Source organism: Pezoporus flaviventris, unplaced genomic scaffold, assembly GCF_033815535.1.
Source record: "Pezoporus flaviventris isolate CSIRO_AGI_PZ_B2104156 unplaced genomic scaffold, CSIRO_AGI_Pfla_v1 ptg000001l, whole genome shotgun sequence".
Lineage (NCBI taxonomy): Eukaryota > Metazoa > Chordata > Aves > Psittaciformes > Psittacidae > Pezoporus > Pezoporus flaviventris.
Genome location: NW_026892549.1, coordinates 42157783 through 42176634, shown reverse-complemented (window position 1 = coordinate 42176634; position 18852 = coordinate 42157783). Strand labels below are relative to the sequence as shown.

At 38.3% G+C, this 18852-nt stretch overlaps 1 protein-coding gene across 4 annotated transcripts in view; it reads left to right on the top strand.

The window, feature by feature from the left end:
* The window catches only part of PDE11A (phosphodiesterase 11A), a 142020-nt gene that overhangs the window by 107739 nt on the left and 15429 nt on the right, over positions 1-18852 (top strand). For all 4 annotated transcript variants that reach the window (XM_061454250.1, XM_061454276.1, XM_061454260.1 and 1 more), the window contains exons 13-19: positions 282-391; positions 3337-3427; positions 6022-6122; positions 11122-11199; positions 12565-12632; positions 15749-15819; positions 18324-18407. In XM_061454250.1, the coding sequence (XP_061310234.1) occupies positions 282-391; positions 3337-3427; positions 6022-6122; positions 11122-11199; positions 12565-12632; positions 15749-15819; positions 18324-18407 (603 nt within the window). The remainder of the gene's footprint in view (positions 1-281; positions 392-3336; positions 3428-6021; positions 6123-11121; positions 11200-12564; positions 12633-15748; positions 15820-18323; positions 18408-18852) is intronic.

The window sequence follows — 18852 nt, the reverse complement described above, 5'->3', positions numbered from 1 at the left end:
TTGTCTTCAGCTCTTTTTGCCTTTAGTGACTTCTGGGAAGTAGAGAAATGACACGCTGGAAATGCAACAGAGAGATAGTAACAGATCACTCCAAGGACGTTATCTGTTCTGCTAACCATCTAACATACAGCAGGGAATATAATATGACAATAAAGCATTTATCTTCTCCTTACTGAAACATTCATGGTATCAAAACAAACTTGACTGTTGCTCGATGGTCTAACATTACTTATCGCTTTCGATACTGATAGTTACAGCTGCTATTTTTTTTCTGCCCTCAGACCGCAGGATTTCAGGAGATTCTAACTGAAACTGAAATTCTAGCTTTGATTGTGGGATGCTTATGTCACGACCTTGACCACAGGGGAACCAACAATGCCTTCCAAGCCAAGTAAGTTTTCTAATTCTTATTACTTTAATTTGGTTTTCTTCCACAGAAGAGCAAAAAGTGACCAGGATAAAGAATGAGGGATTAATTTCAGGTTTCCTGGGCCAAGGCCAGCTATTCTTATTCTTGTATGTAGTGAGGGATTATCCATCTTTATCATTCTCTATTCTTTTGGATAATTGCTGGCTTGTCATGTGTATTAGGCTGTTGAACTGACGCTGTGTATTGAAATGTGGTGCCAAAAGTTGATGTTCTCTTCAGGCTTGGGTATTATTGATTCTGGTATTCAACCCAGGAAAAAATGGAAGTGTCTGTCTGGGTTGCTCCTGCTTGTTGGAATGCCTGATGTTAAGCAAAAGCTGTTCAACTATTATGAAGAAAATATGTAAAAATGAAATAATGCTTTCACAAAAAAAAAAACTTTTCACACCAGCGTAGGCAAGCCGACATAAATTCCTGGTTCTGATACATATCATCCACAGCAGGTGCCCGGAGCAGTTGTCTCACCACATACTCATCAGTTGTGCAGCATGCAGTGTCCCTGGCCAGTAGAAATGCCTCCTCCCTGCCCTGTCCCACACACCAAAGCACACAGAGCCTGTTCAGAGACATGCTGCAATGGGTGGGGGGGGTGGGGGGACTGGGCACCAGAACATGAAGCTGGATCTCAAATGCAGATTCTTACCTATGTGAAATCTTACTCTCCAGGCTGTTTTCAATTCTAAAAATGAATTTTATTCTATTCAAAGTGCCTATGACCTGATTCACCTGCCATGACCTGAATATATTTTTGCTGTCCAGTCTGCTGCCCTCAGATACAGTGAGGTAGAAGCAGGCTGTGGAAGTTTTGAGGGTTCTTCTTACTGTGGTGGTGAGGGAACTCCCTTAACAGAGGTCAACTTCTTTCCAAAATCCATGTTCCCTGAGAACAGAGAGGGACAACAAAAAATACTGCCTGACAACATCCTGGCCGAGCTGTGAAACAAATCTGTCAGACAAAGTGACTCCTCCAAATCCTGTGTTGTTTTCTCGGCTTCCCAGGTCTTCTACAGCCAGAATAGAAGACTTTTAGGCTCTCTTGTCCTGCAGATCCCGTCATGTATTTTCAGCTTTGTGTGTTTTGCATTACTGCTAACCCTTAGTGTGATAGGAGAAGCGACCAAATGGTTGTCTAAAGATACTTGAAGGGCAAGGTGATGTTGCATTAGCCTGTTTTGTCGTACCTTTTGCAGAAAAACTCTGCTGCACTGTGTGTATGCATGGGCTGCTGCATTTCTGAGGGCAAGCTGCCTCAGTGAACATCACTCAAACTGATGTTTCTGATACTCACTAAGCTGCCATTTCCTGAGCTATTGGTGTTGCTGTACAGTCTCAATGAAACAATGACACTGTCTGGATCTTCAATCACCATAGCAAGGAAAATCAATTGCAGTGCTCAAAAGACAGAGCTTATGGTGCAAAGGTTACCAAGCACTGCTAGATGCCTTTTTGCAGCTGAGTCTTGAAGAAAATCAAAAAAGACGAGACAAATAGGAAGGAAGCTCAGCTGATTGATGTTTACATTCCTAATTTAAAAAACCCAAGACCGAAGATTTACATCCTGACTGTTTTAGGCTCTGATTAAGTTAACCACTTCTCCACTGTAACACTACTTTTGTGTAGAGGGGTGGCTGAGTTAAAGGCAGAGGTTTCGGCACTAGACTGCTATCACTTGTTTGACAGCAGAGTACGAAGAGGAGGCTGCCATTTTACAACTCCATCAAGAAATTGCCGAAGACATTTAACAAAAGACAAACATTACCACACATGCATAAAACATCCCTGAAAACAGAAGCTGTAGTTTTCATAACAGCAGCTATGATTTATTCCTCTAACCTGACATAAATTTAAGCATCACATTTTCTTATTTTATCTTCAGTGTTTAATACTGCTGTTCTGTGTGATGAAAGTTCAAGAGGTATATGATGGAGGCAGTATCGCAGTTGTCTGAATTGGCTCTGCTATATATCTCAACACCATATTCTCGAGGGATGATGTTTCCTGGACATCCTTCTTTCTAATATAGCCGCTTCTGATAATTAAATATCAATATGATGCAGTTTTATAGTATATGGTCCTAGGAGCCTCTTTCTGTTTGTCTCTAGTGTAATAATCTCTTATTCTCATTTCTTTGGAAAGAAAACCCATGTTGTTGCTTTAGATCCCAGAAGTGAAGTCATGGTGAATGGTAACTATTCTGACAATCCAATCCCATTCTCTGCATCTCCTAATGATTCACAATTTTATAATTGTATTCTATAGATTTTTTGTTCTTCAGACTTAGAAAACTGACCTGCTTTGTGCATTCCGAAGCTAATTTTGGTTTAGACAATAAACATGCTGAGAAAATACATTCCAAAAGATGCTAAACTTTACTTTTATATTCACTCTTATCACTTGTGGGTTTTTGTTTACCTTTGTATTTTTTTTTATAAGTGCAGTATTTTACATGCAGACAGAACCTCACTGCATTTGCAGTTGATTTTTTGTTGCTGTGTTTTGGATTTTCTTAAGAGTTTGCAATCACCTATTGTAAGCCATTGTGTTTATATCTATTAAGAATTAAAAACAGTAGCAAAACAGCCACTCCTAGCTCAGGGATGTTACTGTTTGTCTTTAATGCGCAGTGGTGTGCCTGTGCTGTTGCACTGCAAGGCACTTTGAAAGTTACATTACAAAATTTCATTCATTAGTTCCAGGAAAATCTTTAGTCAGCGGATAATATTTAGCAAAGTCTGTAACATAAATTCTTTGTCTTTAAATTAGTATTTTGATCTTGTCAGCTCTCTGTGGTTGTTGAAATGAAGAGGGAGCATATAGCTACATGCTTTTGTTACTAAACTATCTCTGAAACCTGCTTTGTAAACAGACACGTGCAGTATTTGTTGACTCCCCATGTTCTGTTTCAGGAGTGGATCAGCCTTAGCTCAGCTCTACGGCACCTCTGCTACCTTGGAACACCACCACTTCAATCATGCTGTCATGATTCTCCAAAGTGAGGTACAAAAGCGTTACTATTAATCTCACTGTAAGGTGTTGGGAAGTTTCAGCTGGAGAAAGGAAATACCACACACAGTACCTTTTTAATGCCCTCTCCTTGAAGAGTTATTTATTGGTTACCACAAGGTCACAACTAGCATAAAATTAAACAACTACAAATGCTTATCATAGAGCCCAGAGATTGTATTTGTCTCAATCAGCTAGGGGCAAGGCGGACAAATCCTAACCGTATTGTCAGCTTTTCTCAGCCTTTTTACATATATCCTGCACAATGGTTTATAGATAGGTGAAACAAGCTCTTACATTTCCACACAGGTCTTGTATTCAGAGTATCACAGTCATCCTTGACTGGACAAATTTACTTTATTTGACAGTCTTTTTGTAATCAGTATTTTCATGATAGTTTTACATAATTTTTCTTAATTATTTATGAAAAAATATCAGTAATATCATGCTGTCTAAAGTACACTAGTTGTTTTGCAGATAGATATAAAGACATATTTCTTGTCTAGAGTATCTTATGTGTAACAGTATGCAGCATGCACTACCTCAGAGATACAGTGAGAAAAGAAGGATGTGTTTTCTGATTTTACACAGCTAGCTTGTTACAGAATGCATCCAGTATATATAAAAACAATAATGTCATGCATACAGCACACTTGGAGACCATATGCTAATCTGCAGTAATTTTTGAAGAGCATCTCGGAATGTCCCATGGTCACAAGTGGAGACAGGGTGATGGCCTTCCCTCTATGTACAGAGCCACAGAGATTAGTCATGGGACTGTGGCTTTTACTAGACGTCATATTAAAAAAGCAGACGGAGGACTGGTATGAGATCTAAATAGCTCAATCTGCTCAGCCTAGACTAGCTTGTCTAAAAGGTGATCCCAGGAATTAAATGGTTCCTTACACTACCAGGGAAAGGCATAAGAAAAAACAGCATTTGAAAGTTAAACAGACCAGTTTAGAATAGGAAAAAAGAAGTTTTGTTTTGTTTTTCTAAACCAATGAGATTGTCCAGTCCCTGGAACAAGCCTTCCTGGGAAACAGTGATTTCTCTGGTTCCTGAAATCTTCATTGTAACTGAATATTTCTCTGAAGACAGGATCAAGTCTGAAGACAAATGCAAGTTAAATACAGGTCCTCCCCTTTGACCATTCAGTCCTCACCAGGTCCTCATTTCTAGACCAGAAAAATAAACCTACGTGATTTTTAATTCAATAGATTGTATTTGCTAATGGGACACTGCACTTTTTACTTTGGATCCTACAATTTATTTAAAGATACACCAAGATTCACTTAAAAATTCACCAGCTGAGCAGTCAGTCTCCTCTCTTAAATAAACTGAAATTAATTTATATCCTATTTGTTAATAAATAAGCTTTAGATTCTTAAATCCTTCTCAATATTTAGGTGAAAAGAAATAATCATTTCATTGTCACAGCAGAGATCATCTCTTATGAATGGCAAAATATTTTTTTAGTCCAAACACTACCTGATCTATTAAAAAATACTATCTCTACCTCGACGTTACCTTGACTATGTCCTCAGACCACCAGAGTCATAGCAATCCTCCTGCTGGAAAATTCTTGGGTTTAAGGGCATTTTAATCTTCCTAGGCAGTAGGTGGCAGCGCATACTGAATGTGGGCATTACAGGGCTAAATATCACCAAAATAAAACTCTTTAGCAAGAACCTCATTGTTTCTACAGGTGATTGGGGGGGGGGGGGGGGGGGGAGAAAGAAAAGGGTAGTGCTTTTATTTATGTCAATTTAGTTACCTGTGACTAATGTCACAAAGATCCCTTCTTCAGCTTACATTTAGAGTTTTCCATTCAAATTGTTTATCTATTTTCTCTAGGATTTCATAAATGACAGGATCTCTGTCCCTCTCAGTTTTCAGAAATGCAGTTACAAATGGACCTTCCTGCTCTCAAATACCAATATTAAATAATTTGTTTCATTCTGGCCACAGAGCACCTTTCAAATTCTTAATCCACGATCCCTTAAAAAGTAGCCTATCTGGCCTACAAAGGGCATTTAAACTGCATAAAGTTGTGGGGTTTTAGTCTGCATAGGCAATGCTTGTATACACTGTAAGACAACGCAGTAATGGGCAGAGTGAGCACATGGACTGTTTTGAACGAAAAACTGATTTAATGTCTTTGACTGCTCTAATAGCAGTTTGTGTGCCTGCAAGCAACAGCACAGATAAATCTATTAGGCACACAACTCAAAAGCTGCAAGACATTGCTACCCAAAACATTTTATAAGAGAAAAGATTGAGATGTGTCCATAGTTTTTCCTCATAAACTGAATCTATGCAGGGTCAGAGCAAAGAGTAAATCTTTCCTCAAGAGGCTATAATTTCAGCAGAGTTTAGAAAAACAGTGCAGGCACTTGATTACAATTGTCAACTCTTCCACCCCAATGTAATCTCAGCAGTATTAACATTATTTTTTTTGTCATAGTTTTGCCATGAATCAGAAAAGGCCTCTGTTAGAGGGAAACAGTAGACTAAAGAGTTAGAAAACCTTTTAAAAACATTTATTGATTGCTAGCACTTTACCTCTTTTATCTCTTTCATTATAGGGTCACAACATCTTTGCTAACTTGTCCTCTAAGGACTACAGTGACCTTATGCAGCTTCTAAAGCAGTCGATATTGGCAACAGACCTCACTCTGTATTTTGAGTAAGTATTGGCATTTCTCGTATTTGACAAATGAAAATTCAAAGAATTTACTCTAATGACCTATTAAATACCAATAAGGGTATATAATATGAGAAATTAGTGTTTCAACCTGTGGTTGAACAGATTTAGTCTAATACTTAGTATATCTTGTGCACTTGAGATATTCGTATTAGACTAAGTAAGCTTTGCATTTATGTGTAACATGACTGCATCAACAAAAAGCAAGTGAAATTCTAGACTTATACTTTAAGCCAGTTACAGCTCAGTGCTGTAATTTTCTATCCCTTCTATGATAATTCCTTGAGGCATCTATAAAAAAAAATAACATTTTAATTCTTTTCCACCATTTCTGTTTCTAAACGTGTGCTAAGAAATACTGTATTTAGTTACAGACCCAGCTGCAGAGGTAATGAAAGCATACACATTGCTGTTTTGAAGACAATTTATGTAAATTTGCATTACATGAGTATAGGTCTTAAAAAGCTTAACTCAAGAGACTCTCTTTCATCCAGTTTTCTTCCTTTTCCTTGTTTACAAATCAAATCTGAAAGTAGACTTCAAATTGGTGGTATTTTATGCTTTTCAAATACTGCTAATTATTACCAAGTTCTCCCTAGTAAGTATGCGTGTGACTGTACATGTGATCAGAAGAATCATGGTATCACCAGCACACTGGGCTTTTGACATCCCCCTCTGGCACAGACAGTCTGACTTACAGGGAGAAGTGCTGCTGGATGCACAGTTTCTGCATACTACCTTCCTAGTCTTGACAATAATTCATCCTTCGGATTTTTTTTATGTCCATTAGTGTCCTCTCCTGTATAGTGCCAGTAGCATTTAGTAATGTTTTCCTTTGGGTGGTATACCTGGATTCGGTCCCTCCATTGTGCTCATGGTTGATACCAAACTAAGTTTCCAGAAAACAAGTAAAGTCTACACCTTGAGATTGTTCAAATATCTATATCAACATTGTGTCTTTAACTGTTAATTGTAAAAATACTGAGATGCTGCAATGTTTACTTTGTCTTTTTTTCCGCAGTATTTGGTTACTGTGCCAAGGGCCGTTTCTAAACAGTACTGGCAGTAGGCATGCTGACATTTTTTGTTTCCTGCAACTGTTGTCAGAAAAGTTGTATTAAGAAAGGCTTTTAGTGAACAGTTTTATTATAAATAACTTCTAAACATTAGAACATTAGAACATAGTCTATGAAGAAATTTCTCTTGCTGACAGGAAAATCCTGAGTAAAACTAATAACCCCTTTTAAGGTTTAGGGTTTTGAAGCTGTCTGTTAGGATTGCTCTTTACCTGGGTGGCTGGTATGATGGGAATTTGCTGACAGCTTGAAGTGAGATAAAAGGACCACAGGGATATATGAGTATGGGTTTTCCTGTTTCACCACAAATAACAAGTGCTGCAGAAATGTTTTGTGTTGTCAAGGAAGAGATGAGTGGCAGGAGCTGAGAGGGCGACTGCCCTGGCACAGCCCCATATGTTCCCCCTGCCCAAGATCCTGCAGCCCCTGAAAGAGCCAGAGAGGGCCCATGGCAGTGTCCTGGGAGGAAACCCAGTCCAGACCCTGATGTGACGGAACTCTCTTCTCTGCCTGCCTTAGGTTGAAAAACTCCATGGCCAAGTTGTCTTTCTAGTTTTAAATCAGGGAAATAATGTCCAAAAAAGGAACATCAGGTGAATTTCAAGGTTATTTTTCTTTGCTTGCATAATTGATTTTATGTGCTACATGGATCAGAAAACTTTTAGCAAATGAGGCCTCTTTACTCAGAAGTCTGCAAATGAGTTATCTTTTCCTCTAGTGTTATTATGATTCATTAATCTGGTAGTTGTTATGCTACTTTACTTCCAAAAGTGCCTAAAAATCACTCCCTGGAAACAATGATTTACAATCCTTAATGCCTCTCTATGTTAACAGATGTTTCCACACAAGTACCTTGTTTCTTCAGTTTGCTACATCTTCAATACTCTTGTAGAGGAGGAAATTCTTGTATCAGTATTCTTAGAATGCCTAAACCTAATGATAGCAAACTCCAGCTTGCTAAACAGGAACAAAACTCCAGGCAGACCAAAGCTTTAGAACCTTCTCAAGACACTACTTTTCTACAAACAAAGATGGTTTTCAGTGAAATACCAGATGGAAAATATACTTCTTTTTAATAGATAATTCTAGATAATGATGCTTGTAGATAGTACAAGAAGCAAAAGTATGGAACCAAAATGAAGTTTATGGAAATTCACCCAAATGATGTCTTGAGCCACTGGGCTGTAGAGCAACTGGATTTGCTATATATAGCAAGACAACTTTCCCTTCCAGGCAAAATCTAGCCAGAGTTAATGTTACTCAAAGATATTACAAAATTGTTATAATTCTGTTTATTTCTGAAATCCTGGTGTATTATGTTTGCTTAATAATAGCAAACCTCTTCATTTTGGATACCATGCATAAGCAACCAGTAGGAAACACAAAATTTTTCCTTGTACCATGGATGCTTTCCTCAGGCTAACTCCTTCCTACACTAGAAATTCTCTGTGGAACTGGACTACTCCTCCTGCATTCATTTAAATGGATTTCAAAAGAAAATTCTTATTTTAAAGTTTTTAGCCTAACATACGGCCTTGAGACTCACGTTTTCAGTTACTGTTTATGGATCGCTCTATTTCAAATGTGAATGTTTGAAGTTTCTGAGATGTCACCTTCCTGAGCTTTCAGCTTTAAGCGTTTTTACCTGGTTTTTGTCCATTAATATATGAATTGCCCAGAACATCTAATACTTCAAATACAGCTACAGGTTGGGCAGAGAAGAGATTCAGAGCAGCCCTGCGGAGAAGGACTTGGGGGTGTTGGTTGATGAGAAAATGAACATGAGGTGGCTTCAGTGTGCGCTTGCAGCCCAGAAAGCCAACCGTATCCTGGGCTGCATCAAAAGGAGCATGACCAGCAGGTCGAAGGAGGTGATCCTGCCCCTCTACTCTGCTCTCGAGAGACCCCACTTGGAGTATTGTGTGCAGTTCTGGTGTCCTCAACATAAAAAGGACATGGAACTGTTGGAACAAGCCCAGAGGAGGGCCACAAGGATGATCAGGGGACTGGAGCACCTCCTGTATGAAGACAGGCTGAGGAAGTTGGGGCTGTTCAGTCTGGAGAAGAGAAGGCTGCATGGAGAGCTCATAGCAGCCTTCCAGTATCTGAAGGGGGCCTATAGGGATGCTGGAGAGGGACTCTTCATTAGAGACTGTAGTGACAGGACAAGGGGTAACGGGTTAAAACTTAAACAGGGGAAGTTTAGGTTGGCTATAAGGAGGAAGTTCTTTCCTGTTAGGGTGGTGAGGCACTGGAATGGGTTGCCCAGGGAAGCTGTGAATGCTCCACCCCTGCCGGTGTTCAAGACCAGGTTGGATGAGGCCTTGGGTGATATGATTTAGTGTGAGGTGTCCCTGCCCATGGCAGGGGTGTTGGAACTAGATGATCTTAAGGTCCTTTCTAACCGTAACTATTCTATGATTCTATAAATCATTACCAAATTTTGCATTGTTAGATTGGGCACTGAAACACAGGATGGAAAAATCCACTGCTTGTTCTCTTAGAGTGTCTAGTTATTGATGATCTGGTCAGGGTTAGCCTGGTTTTAGCTTTATGTGCCAACTACTCTTGGCCATTAAGATTGTCATCGTTGCAGTAGTTATTTTCACTGGAGCCATGATGCTATGACTTTGTGTCAGAGAACTGAGTTGTTTTCTGCATGTGTGGCTTTGCATTGTCCCAGCAAATTTTGTAATGTGAAACTCCTATATCTTATTTCATGAAGGATTAGATACCATTATGTATCCTTATATCTCTCTGCTCTAGCTGCTGTTACGAAATCAATTATAGAAAGGCCCTACATTAGCAGCGACTGGTGGTGATGCAATGTATGACAGTCAGGAACCAGAATAATGGAACATATTCCACATAAAATACTGTCCATTGAGCAAGGGCAATGTTCCTGGCAGTGTGAATCTCCTCGGATATAAAACCTGTGCTGGCTGCTGTCAGACTATTTTCAATAATCACTGTTCAAAATATGATGAAGTTAATGTAGAAAATAAATACAAGACTCTGCAAACTCACTCTTGGGGAATCGAACTACATTTTCGGTTAACAAAGCATCTCCTATGAGATGGGGCACTGGACTGTTACTCAGAACACAAGTATCTGCTTTCCAGCTTTGATGCTAATACGTTGTGTGGGCAAGTTGTTCCATATTTTTATACCTCAAATTCTGCTATATCTGGGTCAGGATCTGTTTCATATTGTAGTCATGCTGCATGCAGTAAGAGCTGCTCAGAGTCTCAGTGCCATAAAAAGTTACAGGCTATGGTGAGTCAGAATTTTGCTACTAAAAGGCACCAAACAAGCATTAACATGCCCTGGCTCACGTTTTGTCCCTCTTTGAGGACGCAAGGAAGATATTCAAGAAGACAAAGCACGGAACCAAGCAGGGAGACCTAGTTTCTAGTCAATTAAGAACTACTAACGTGAAACATCTGCAGCTCCTGTGTCTCACTGTTCTGTTCTGTGTGCTGGAAATAACGGGAATTGTGCGTCTCTGACAAACCCTCCGGGATAATGAAGTAAAAGCCATTTTGCAAAGACAAGTAAAGAGAAGTGTGTAAATATTTCAGGGGTGTTTCTATTGTCTGTCCACTGCTGTAGCTGAACATTTCATGCTTCCATGGATGACTGAACATTTTGGTACCATTTATTTCCTTATCTTCAGAGACCATAAATACAATATTGCTTTTACTAGGCAACTCTGACATTGGTAACAGACATTTATAGAACATGTTCAGATATTAGTATGTTTCGCTTAAATGGACTGTCAGTATAATGACTTTAAAAATAATACATGAGGTGCAATGATTTCATGTCATCCAGAGAACTGTACTTCCACTGCAGTGTTGCCCTGAAAGTGTCATTTCCTTCTCTGATAATCTGTTTTGTTGCAGGAGAAGGACCGAGTTTTTTGAACTTGTCAGTAAGGGTGGTTATGACTGGAAGACAAAAAACCACCGAGAAATATTTCGGTGAGCACTACTATTTCTTGCTTTCTGGTTATTTCAAAGTAAAGCCATATTTGTTTAAGGAATTTCATATATCATGAAGACTTAGAGTAACAAGATAAGATAGCTTGTTTTAACTATATGATTCATGATAAGAAATATATGGTATGATTTCTAAACATTACCAAACAGCAAGGATGTAATCAGTGTGACCTCACCTTCTCCATTCCTGTTTCTGCCTTGACACTCTGTCATGTTTTCTTCCCTTTCTCCCAGCCTCACCAGTTACCGCTCAGCCCTTCTGCTCTTTCTCCAGAAAGCATCAGTATTCTGCCTCAGGACACAAAGATCTTTCTTGTCCCTGTTCCCTCCTCCTCTCAGCTGTTTTCTTTCACTGGCCATGCTTCTCTCTGCTCTTCTAGTCTGTACCTGGGAATTTGCAGATACACGGTACTCTTCTAGCCCTCAAAAATGATCTGAACATGCATCCTATTGAAAACCTCAGACATTGTGGGTGGTTTGAGCATACCAGGCTTTTGAGACAATAAAATGTGTGCATTTGCATATGCATGCCTGATTATGTCTCATTTTATCTGAAATTTCATTTGAATTCCGTTTCCACTTGGTCTTTTGACCAAAACATTTTCTATTTTCCATATCATTTCACCCATTCCTAATTTTAGATTCAGGCAATATATTTGATGTTTCATTTTCAATGCCCTTGTTCTTCATTTAAACTTTCTTAGACTTTTATCTGCATCATGTACTGTACATAAACGCTTTCTACAGCTGAATGGTTTCTTTCTCCTAATGCATATAAAACGTGGCTGTAGCTGGGTATTAAACTACAGTGGAACAGTATAGCTCATAGTAAATCTTAAATTTTTATTGTAGATGAGCAGTAGAAACTGCTTAAACAGTGTCTGGGTTGCCTCCTGTGATTATAGGTTCTCTTGCTACAGCAGTCACTTTTACAAATAGGCATATAAATTAATCCAGTTTGCAGGTGTTATTATATAATAATACCCTTAACTTACATCATGTGAAGCACATGCTTTCCAGTATATTACAGGTATTAATGTAAGCAGTGTTAGAAGTACTGCAAAATTAGCAGTTAACTCCCTCGCAATATCATTTCTAGCATGCAAAGCACAACACCAAAATTCATCATCTGATGACCTGCAACACATTAGGCTTCCTAGGCACAATTGTGATGCAAAAGCCATGCTGATGGCTGAGATTTCAAACATGTCATTCTTTTCTGGAGGTAAAGATGGTGCCAGGGCTGACATTTTATATATGTATTATTTATTTATGCACTCAGAGCAGAGTTGTTTAGAAATACAACAAAGGTTGATTCAGCTTGTATTGTTCATTTCTGTTTTTCAGATCAATGCTAATGACAGCCTGTGACCTTGGAGCTGTGACCAAACCGTGGGAGATTTCAAGACAGGCAAGTCATGATTAATAGCAGGGCTGGGAGGAGGCGGGACTGGCAGGACAATATTCCCAGGGCCCTGGCTTACAGGGGACCAAAACTGGAATCAATTTACAGCGGTATTAATGCTATAAAAAAACAGCAGGGGGTTTCTGCAAGAAATGGTTTATTGCATAATCTTTCCATGTACACATGCTGGTGAGCAGCATGTAGGTACCTGAAGAGATCTGGCTTTACAGCCTCTTCTCTTATGAACCTTTTAAATCCATATTAAAAAAAAAAAAAAAGGATTAAACAAAAAAAGCATTAGCCACATGTAGATGCATTTACTTGGTTTTGTCACAAAGTTCTCCTTGGCAGTGGCAAAATCTTCTCTAAATCAAAAATTCTAGCAGATGATTTGCAAACACTGATTAACATAAAATATTTGGTATATATGAGAGGAGACGTGGTCATTTTCTCAACACTAAGGGGAAAAAAAAGTGCAAGTGTAGCATTGAACCTTTTTTAGCATGCGCTACTTGGAAACAAACAAAAATTCACGCTTCTGCTGAGTAGGTTCCTTAGAAATACACATAATGCATATCTGTACATACATAAATATATACATACATACATAAACATACATTTATATACAATACTCCTAAATACACATGAAACTTGGGTCCAGCATTGGCAAACAATTACAAATGTGAGAAAGCAAGCTGTCCCAAAAGTCTTGTCCTTTACCACATGATTTTCCCTCGTCTAGGCATCTTTCCGTACTCGGCATCCATCCTTATTATCTCCTGTATCCATGCTAATAATTCTGTCCTTTACTGAGGTCCAGAACAAGCTAGTATAAAGCAGGATGTGTAGGGTTTTGAAAGAATATACAGCATCAGGAAGAGAATATGATATATACCAGTGCAGCTGAGTGTCACTAAGCACCTGGAGGGAGCTTGATTGGCTTAACAGCAAAGTGATGGTTAAAAAGATGTGAAAAAAAGAAGCTAAACCAGATAAATGGTGAGGCAGGAGCAGATAGATTTCTTGGGGAAGGACAAAGATGTAACAGGAGCTGAAAGGGACCTACAACTGTTACACGCACATTAACTCAGTAAAAACAAAAACCAAACCACACTTATGTGGTGAGGGCTTCAGCTCAGCTTGCAGCTTTGTCAGAGATTTTCTTGCTTTTATAAACAGAGCGTGACAACAGTCCTTCTATAAGGCTGTTACTCTACTTTAATATGGTCATCTCCCATGGAAATCATAGAAGTTGCTTGTATCCTGGGAAAATGAGTCACAAGATTTTTCAGTGTCACCTAACCACAACTGCAGTGTGTGCACTCCCTCCTCAATTTTCCTCTTTAACCCAGTTAGCTTCTCCCTTTTCTTTGACAGCCAAAATGTCAGGTAGGGTCTGTTTTCCATGTTGTCAGTCTGTGCTCTGGTGCTGAATTAGTGCAGAATTCTCTGACAAGCTGTTGCTCGGAGTTGTTGGTTCCTTTTTTTATTCTTACCGCTTTTGAAGTCTGCAAGTGAAAATTCATCTGCAACCTGGTGCATAACCTGAAACCTGCAACCAAATCAAAGGTTCCATTTGAAACACTACCTGGTTCAGCAGAGAGGCTGATAAGTCCATAGAGGGAAAACAGAAATAGTTGGACCTCAAATGTACCAAAAGAAAAACACAAATTCCACCCCCCCCCAATAATTCACAACATGAAAAGTGAGGGATAAAGATTAAAATACATGAATCAAAGGAAATAAAGTCTATATGTAAGAAAGAAAAATTCAGGAAGAGATGATAGGGAAAGGCACACAAGGAGTACAGGATCAAAACAGCAGTGACAGACAGGGGCGAGACTAAATCTTTATCATTTTTATACAATACACTTGGCAAACTGTTAATTGCCTCTAAATTGTTAAATTATTCCTCTATCTGGAGTATTGATCCAGGATTTTATTAGTGCATTGGGATAACATACATTATAAAGTTCCAAACTATGTGATAGCCTAGCTCAAGATTTAAGAGTACTTTACAACATCACTTCACCCACTTCAAATTTATTTCAGTACTCCTTATTTCAACTGTAAAAAGCTTTGGATTTGTGAATGTTAGGAAAATGCAGTTGCTAGAGCAAGAATTTTTGAGATTTTATGAAGTGTAAGTTCTCTGCTTAGTTATGCGCTCTTGTGCTTCAACATTCTAAAATCATTTCCTAGCTGGAATTTACTTGAAAGCAATAAGGAGGCATGACAGGAGCATTAGGAACCAAATGCCATCTTCAGTAGATTAGTTTCCTTTTTTTGCATCTCAAATGTCACATAAAAACACCTACCTTCAAAGCCCCACACATGACAAGCACAGTACATAAAGGCTACTTTATCAGGATTATTCACTGTTTGACTTCCTAAAATTCCTGATGTTTCCATAATCAATTTTGTTTTAAAATCTTGTGTTCTTCTGAGAAGCACAAACCTCATCTGTGAATAGAACATATTCATTCACAAAAGCCAGAAAGATGTATTTCAACTTCCAACCCACTAGTTCTTGATTTTGATTCAATATGATAATCACAATCTAACTTCATATTTAGATATGCAGAGCTGATAGGTATTACAGTCATGGGAACAAAGTAAAGCCTAGTGGGGAAAAAAACCTTTATGATTTCACATTAAATTAAGACAACAGATGTTATTATTTAATTAACTTTCTTTTATAAGCTAAGTTGTTTATACAGGGCAACAGGCTGTAAATAACCAGAGAGCTCTTGCACATCTTACAAAGCATTTTTACAGACATAATTGTGGATGCCAACAAGAAGCTATAATTTTCTATTCTGTTCTTAATACTTGATTAAATTGCATAAGTGCATTGACTGCTGCCTCAATATTGCAATGTAATTCCAACAGTCAATTCCCTATCAAAGTGATGTGTGCCTATCAGTGATTATGGCTGTTTATACACCCTGTATGCCCAGTCCTGAAAACTATGCAAACACATGCCTGACACCAGTCACATAGGTTAAGCTATTCACTTCTTTACGGTTAAGCACAGGCTGAAGCCCTAGTCTGAGCAAGAACTCATTACCCTAAAAATTATGTAGTGAGAATTCTAATCTTTATCTTGATTTATGTTTTAGGCAGCTGAGCTGGTAACCAGTGAGTTCTTTGAACAAGGAGACAGAGAAAGATCTGAACTGAAACTCACCCCTTCAGTAAGTTTTAATACTTTCTGAAATAGTTACTAACTTGCATAGGGTAAGAAAATATCATTGGGTACATTCAGAAAAAATAACTATATTTTGCATGTAAAGAAAAATCTTGGAATAAATACTCTGTCTAATAAGGACATGCCATATATTAGACCTTTATATAAATAAAAGCTTTCCAGTCAACTCAGTCACTTTGTATTAAGCCCTTTTCTCCATTTTCTGTACCTATTCCAAAGGTTATTCTGTCAGTCAATTTTCTAAGCAATAGGTATTGTTTTTAATACACAGTATTCAAGTAAAAATCACCGGCTGCCTATGGAAATCAAGATTGTCAGGTTTCGTTTACGATGCAGCTGTGTTATTTGACTTGTCAAATGCAGAAAAGCATTTCTATAGATATTCAACTAAATATAACACTGTGATTGAAAGGATAAATTGGTATTAAGTGGAATACAGGCAGATAGGTATAAAGTGTCAAACAACTAGGAAAAAAGTTTCATAAAGGTTTTCAGTGAACAACTTGAAGAAAGAGACTTATCCAGGTTATCTTTATCCAACATTTCTAAGCATTGCCAAGCCATTGTCTGGAAGCAACAGGAGAAGGATTGCAGAAAGTATTCTAAGGAATTTAATTTGCAAGCCATGACAAATATATTTCCTAAAATAAAAAGACCACTTCAATGGCTCTGACTTATTCTCACTTCAGTAATACTCACATATGAGCCTGTGGTGACATAATGAAGTAAAAAAAGTTAAAGTATGTGGTCAATAACACTCAGATACAGTAAATGGCTTTTCACTTTTTATACTGTCAGAGGTTGCGACATTACTGAATTTCTTCCCTATAGGAGTTTTGTATGTACATCTCAGAAAAAAATGATAGCTATAGTCCAGTAGAAGAGTAATCAGTCAGCCACGGTATTCAGAATTCTGAGGCCAGTTCTAGGCCTGAATAACTGCAAGTAACATTCCATATAATAGGGATGGAAGTGCCTTTCCTGCCTTGTATATAAAATTTGCAAAGTGTGTTTCTCATGCTAGTGAAGCAAAATAGGAAGTTAATTTTATTTTAACACACCCATTAATGTTACTGTCTTTAAGCATCAATCAATTCCAGTGAAAACAGCCCAGGTCCAGCAACCTTAAGAGTCATTTTCAAGTGTGTTATTACACCTACCTTTTGGACATACTGTAGACTTGGTAGAAGCGCAGAGAAAGACAAAAGCCCAGAACTTTCTTCTAGACTTCTGTCTTCTGAAAATCTGCATCTAACAGCCCAGACAGGTGGGAAAGAAGTGTATTGCTATAAATCTTTTTAGTATTGCCTCCATCACAGGAGCCCTCTCACTCTTGGACTCTCTCACCAAGGTATGTAGTGATTTATGGGCCACGAGCTTTGAAGCCATACAGCTTGAAGGAAGATTTTCCTCTCTGCTTGGCCTTTCAGAATTTCAAAATAATCCAGTTAACTCATGTATTAAGTGTTTTATGATGGGAAATAAGGCCAGTAAATAATCCAAGTTCATCAGTTCAAACAGTTGATAGCCAAGGGTCAAAATCATAGATCTCATGTAGAGTTTTACCACAGTAATGAGAATTTTTAAACAAGATCAAATGCTTATCTATTTCATGACATATTGCTATGACAAACCACCTAGATAGGTATCACTGCTAATCAGACAAAAGAGTTGGTAATCAGCAAGATAATGCAATATTCTCTTATACCTCAAGGATTTTTTTCTTGCATTGTGCTCGTAATAATCTGAAAATGACAGTATTTTTCAAAATTACATGAATAATACATAACAGAATTTTCCAAAAATCAAACCTAAGATTCTCATTTAAGACCACAGAGTTCCTGAATCTTACCTCCTGCTCTTATTTAGATACACTGAGTGATACCTGTATGTCAGAAAGAGCAGGCTACTACTAGAAGAATTCAATCAGACATTTAATGTAATGTAATTTGTATAGTCTGGAGTTTCGAGAAGGAAGAGATGGAAAGTAAGTTTCCACAGGAAACATCAACATTGAGAAGATGGGCCCAGAATAAAAATAGACTTTCCAAAGAAAAAGACAGAAACATTTAAAACTTGGCATATCCTAGAGTAACGGAGGGAAGGAACCAGCCCAGATCCACCACTGTTCATTTTGCTGAGCTGGAGAAACCTATGCGAGAAAAGGGAAATTTCTACTCAAAAGTACCTACTTATATTTCTACAGGAGGTTTCTTACCAACTCAACTCCAACTTGTGGAGCATTTATTTTACCCCACAGAATTACAAAATTCAAATATATTCAGCCTACAAATTTCAAAACAAAATTGAAAATAAAGTGTATTTTTCATGCCAGACAAAGCAGTAGGAAGACTACTGCAAAGATTGATTACAGCTTACAAAGTGTTCTGGTTGTGAGAATTCGATCATAGCTCCAAAGTGCTGGATGATGTGTCTGTAAAATACTCCAGTGTAATAAAGCATGACAGTTTTGTTCCCTTCTCAATTCAGGCCATTTTTGATCGGAACAGGAAAGATGAACTACCCAGGTTGCAGCTCGAGTGGATTGATAGCATCTGCATGCCATTGTATGAGGTAATTTTTACTTACTGCTCTTGTAGAGTCCAGAGAAGATTGTTCCTGCCTCTCTAGGGAAAAAGAGTTAGCTTGCAATGCAGCCTTGAAGGCTATTTGAACTCTGACTTTACCAAAAGTCTGAACTCCATGCAGAAATCTTCAGAGTCCCTGAAGGTGGTAACATCTATAAACATAATTCCCCACTAAATAATAAAAGCCGATAGGGCAACCTTTTAGTTTATTACATTTGAGACAAACAAATTCTCATCATGGCAAGGTGTGGAGTGGGACAGCCTTGTTATGTGCTGCTGTCCAATCTGTCCAAATATGTGTTACCCAAAGGGAAGCACAAGGCTGAACCTTTGCGCTCCCTTCTGACTCCATTCCATGTTACGGGGCACTCTAGGCCAAGCTTTTAAGGTCAGTGGCAAATGATTTGTGGTTTAACCTATGTGCTGTTTAA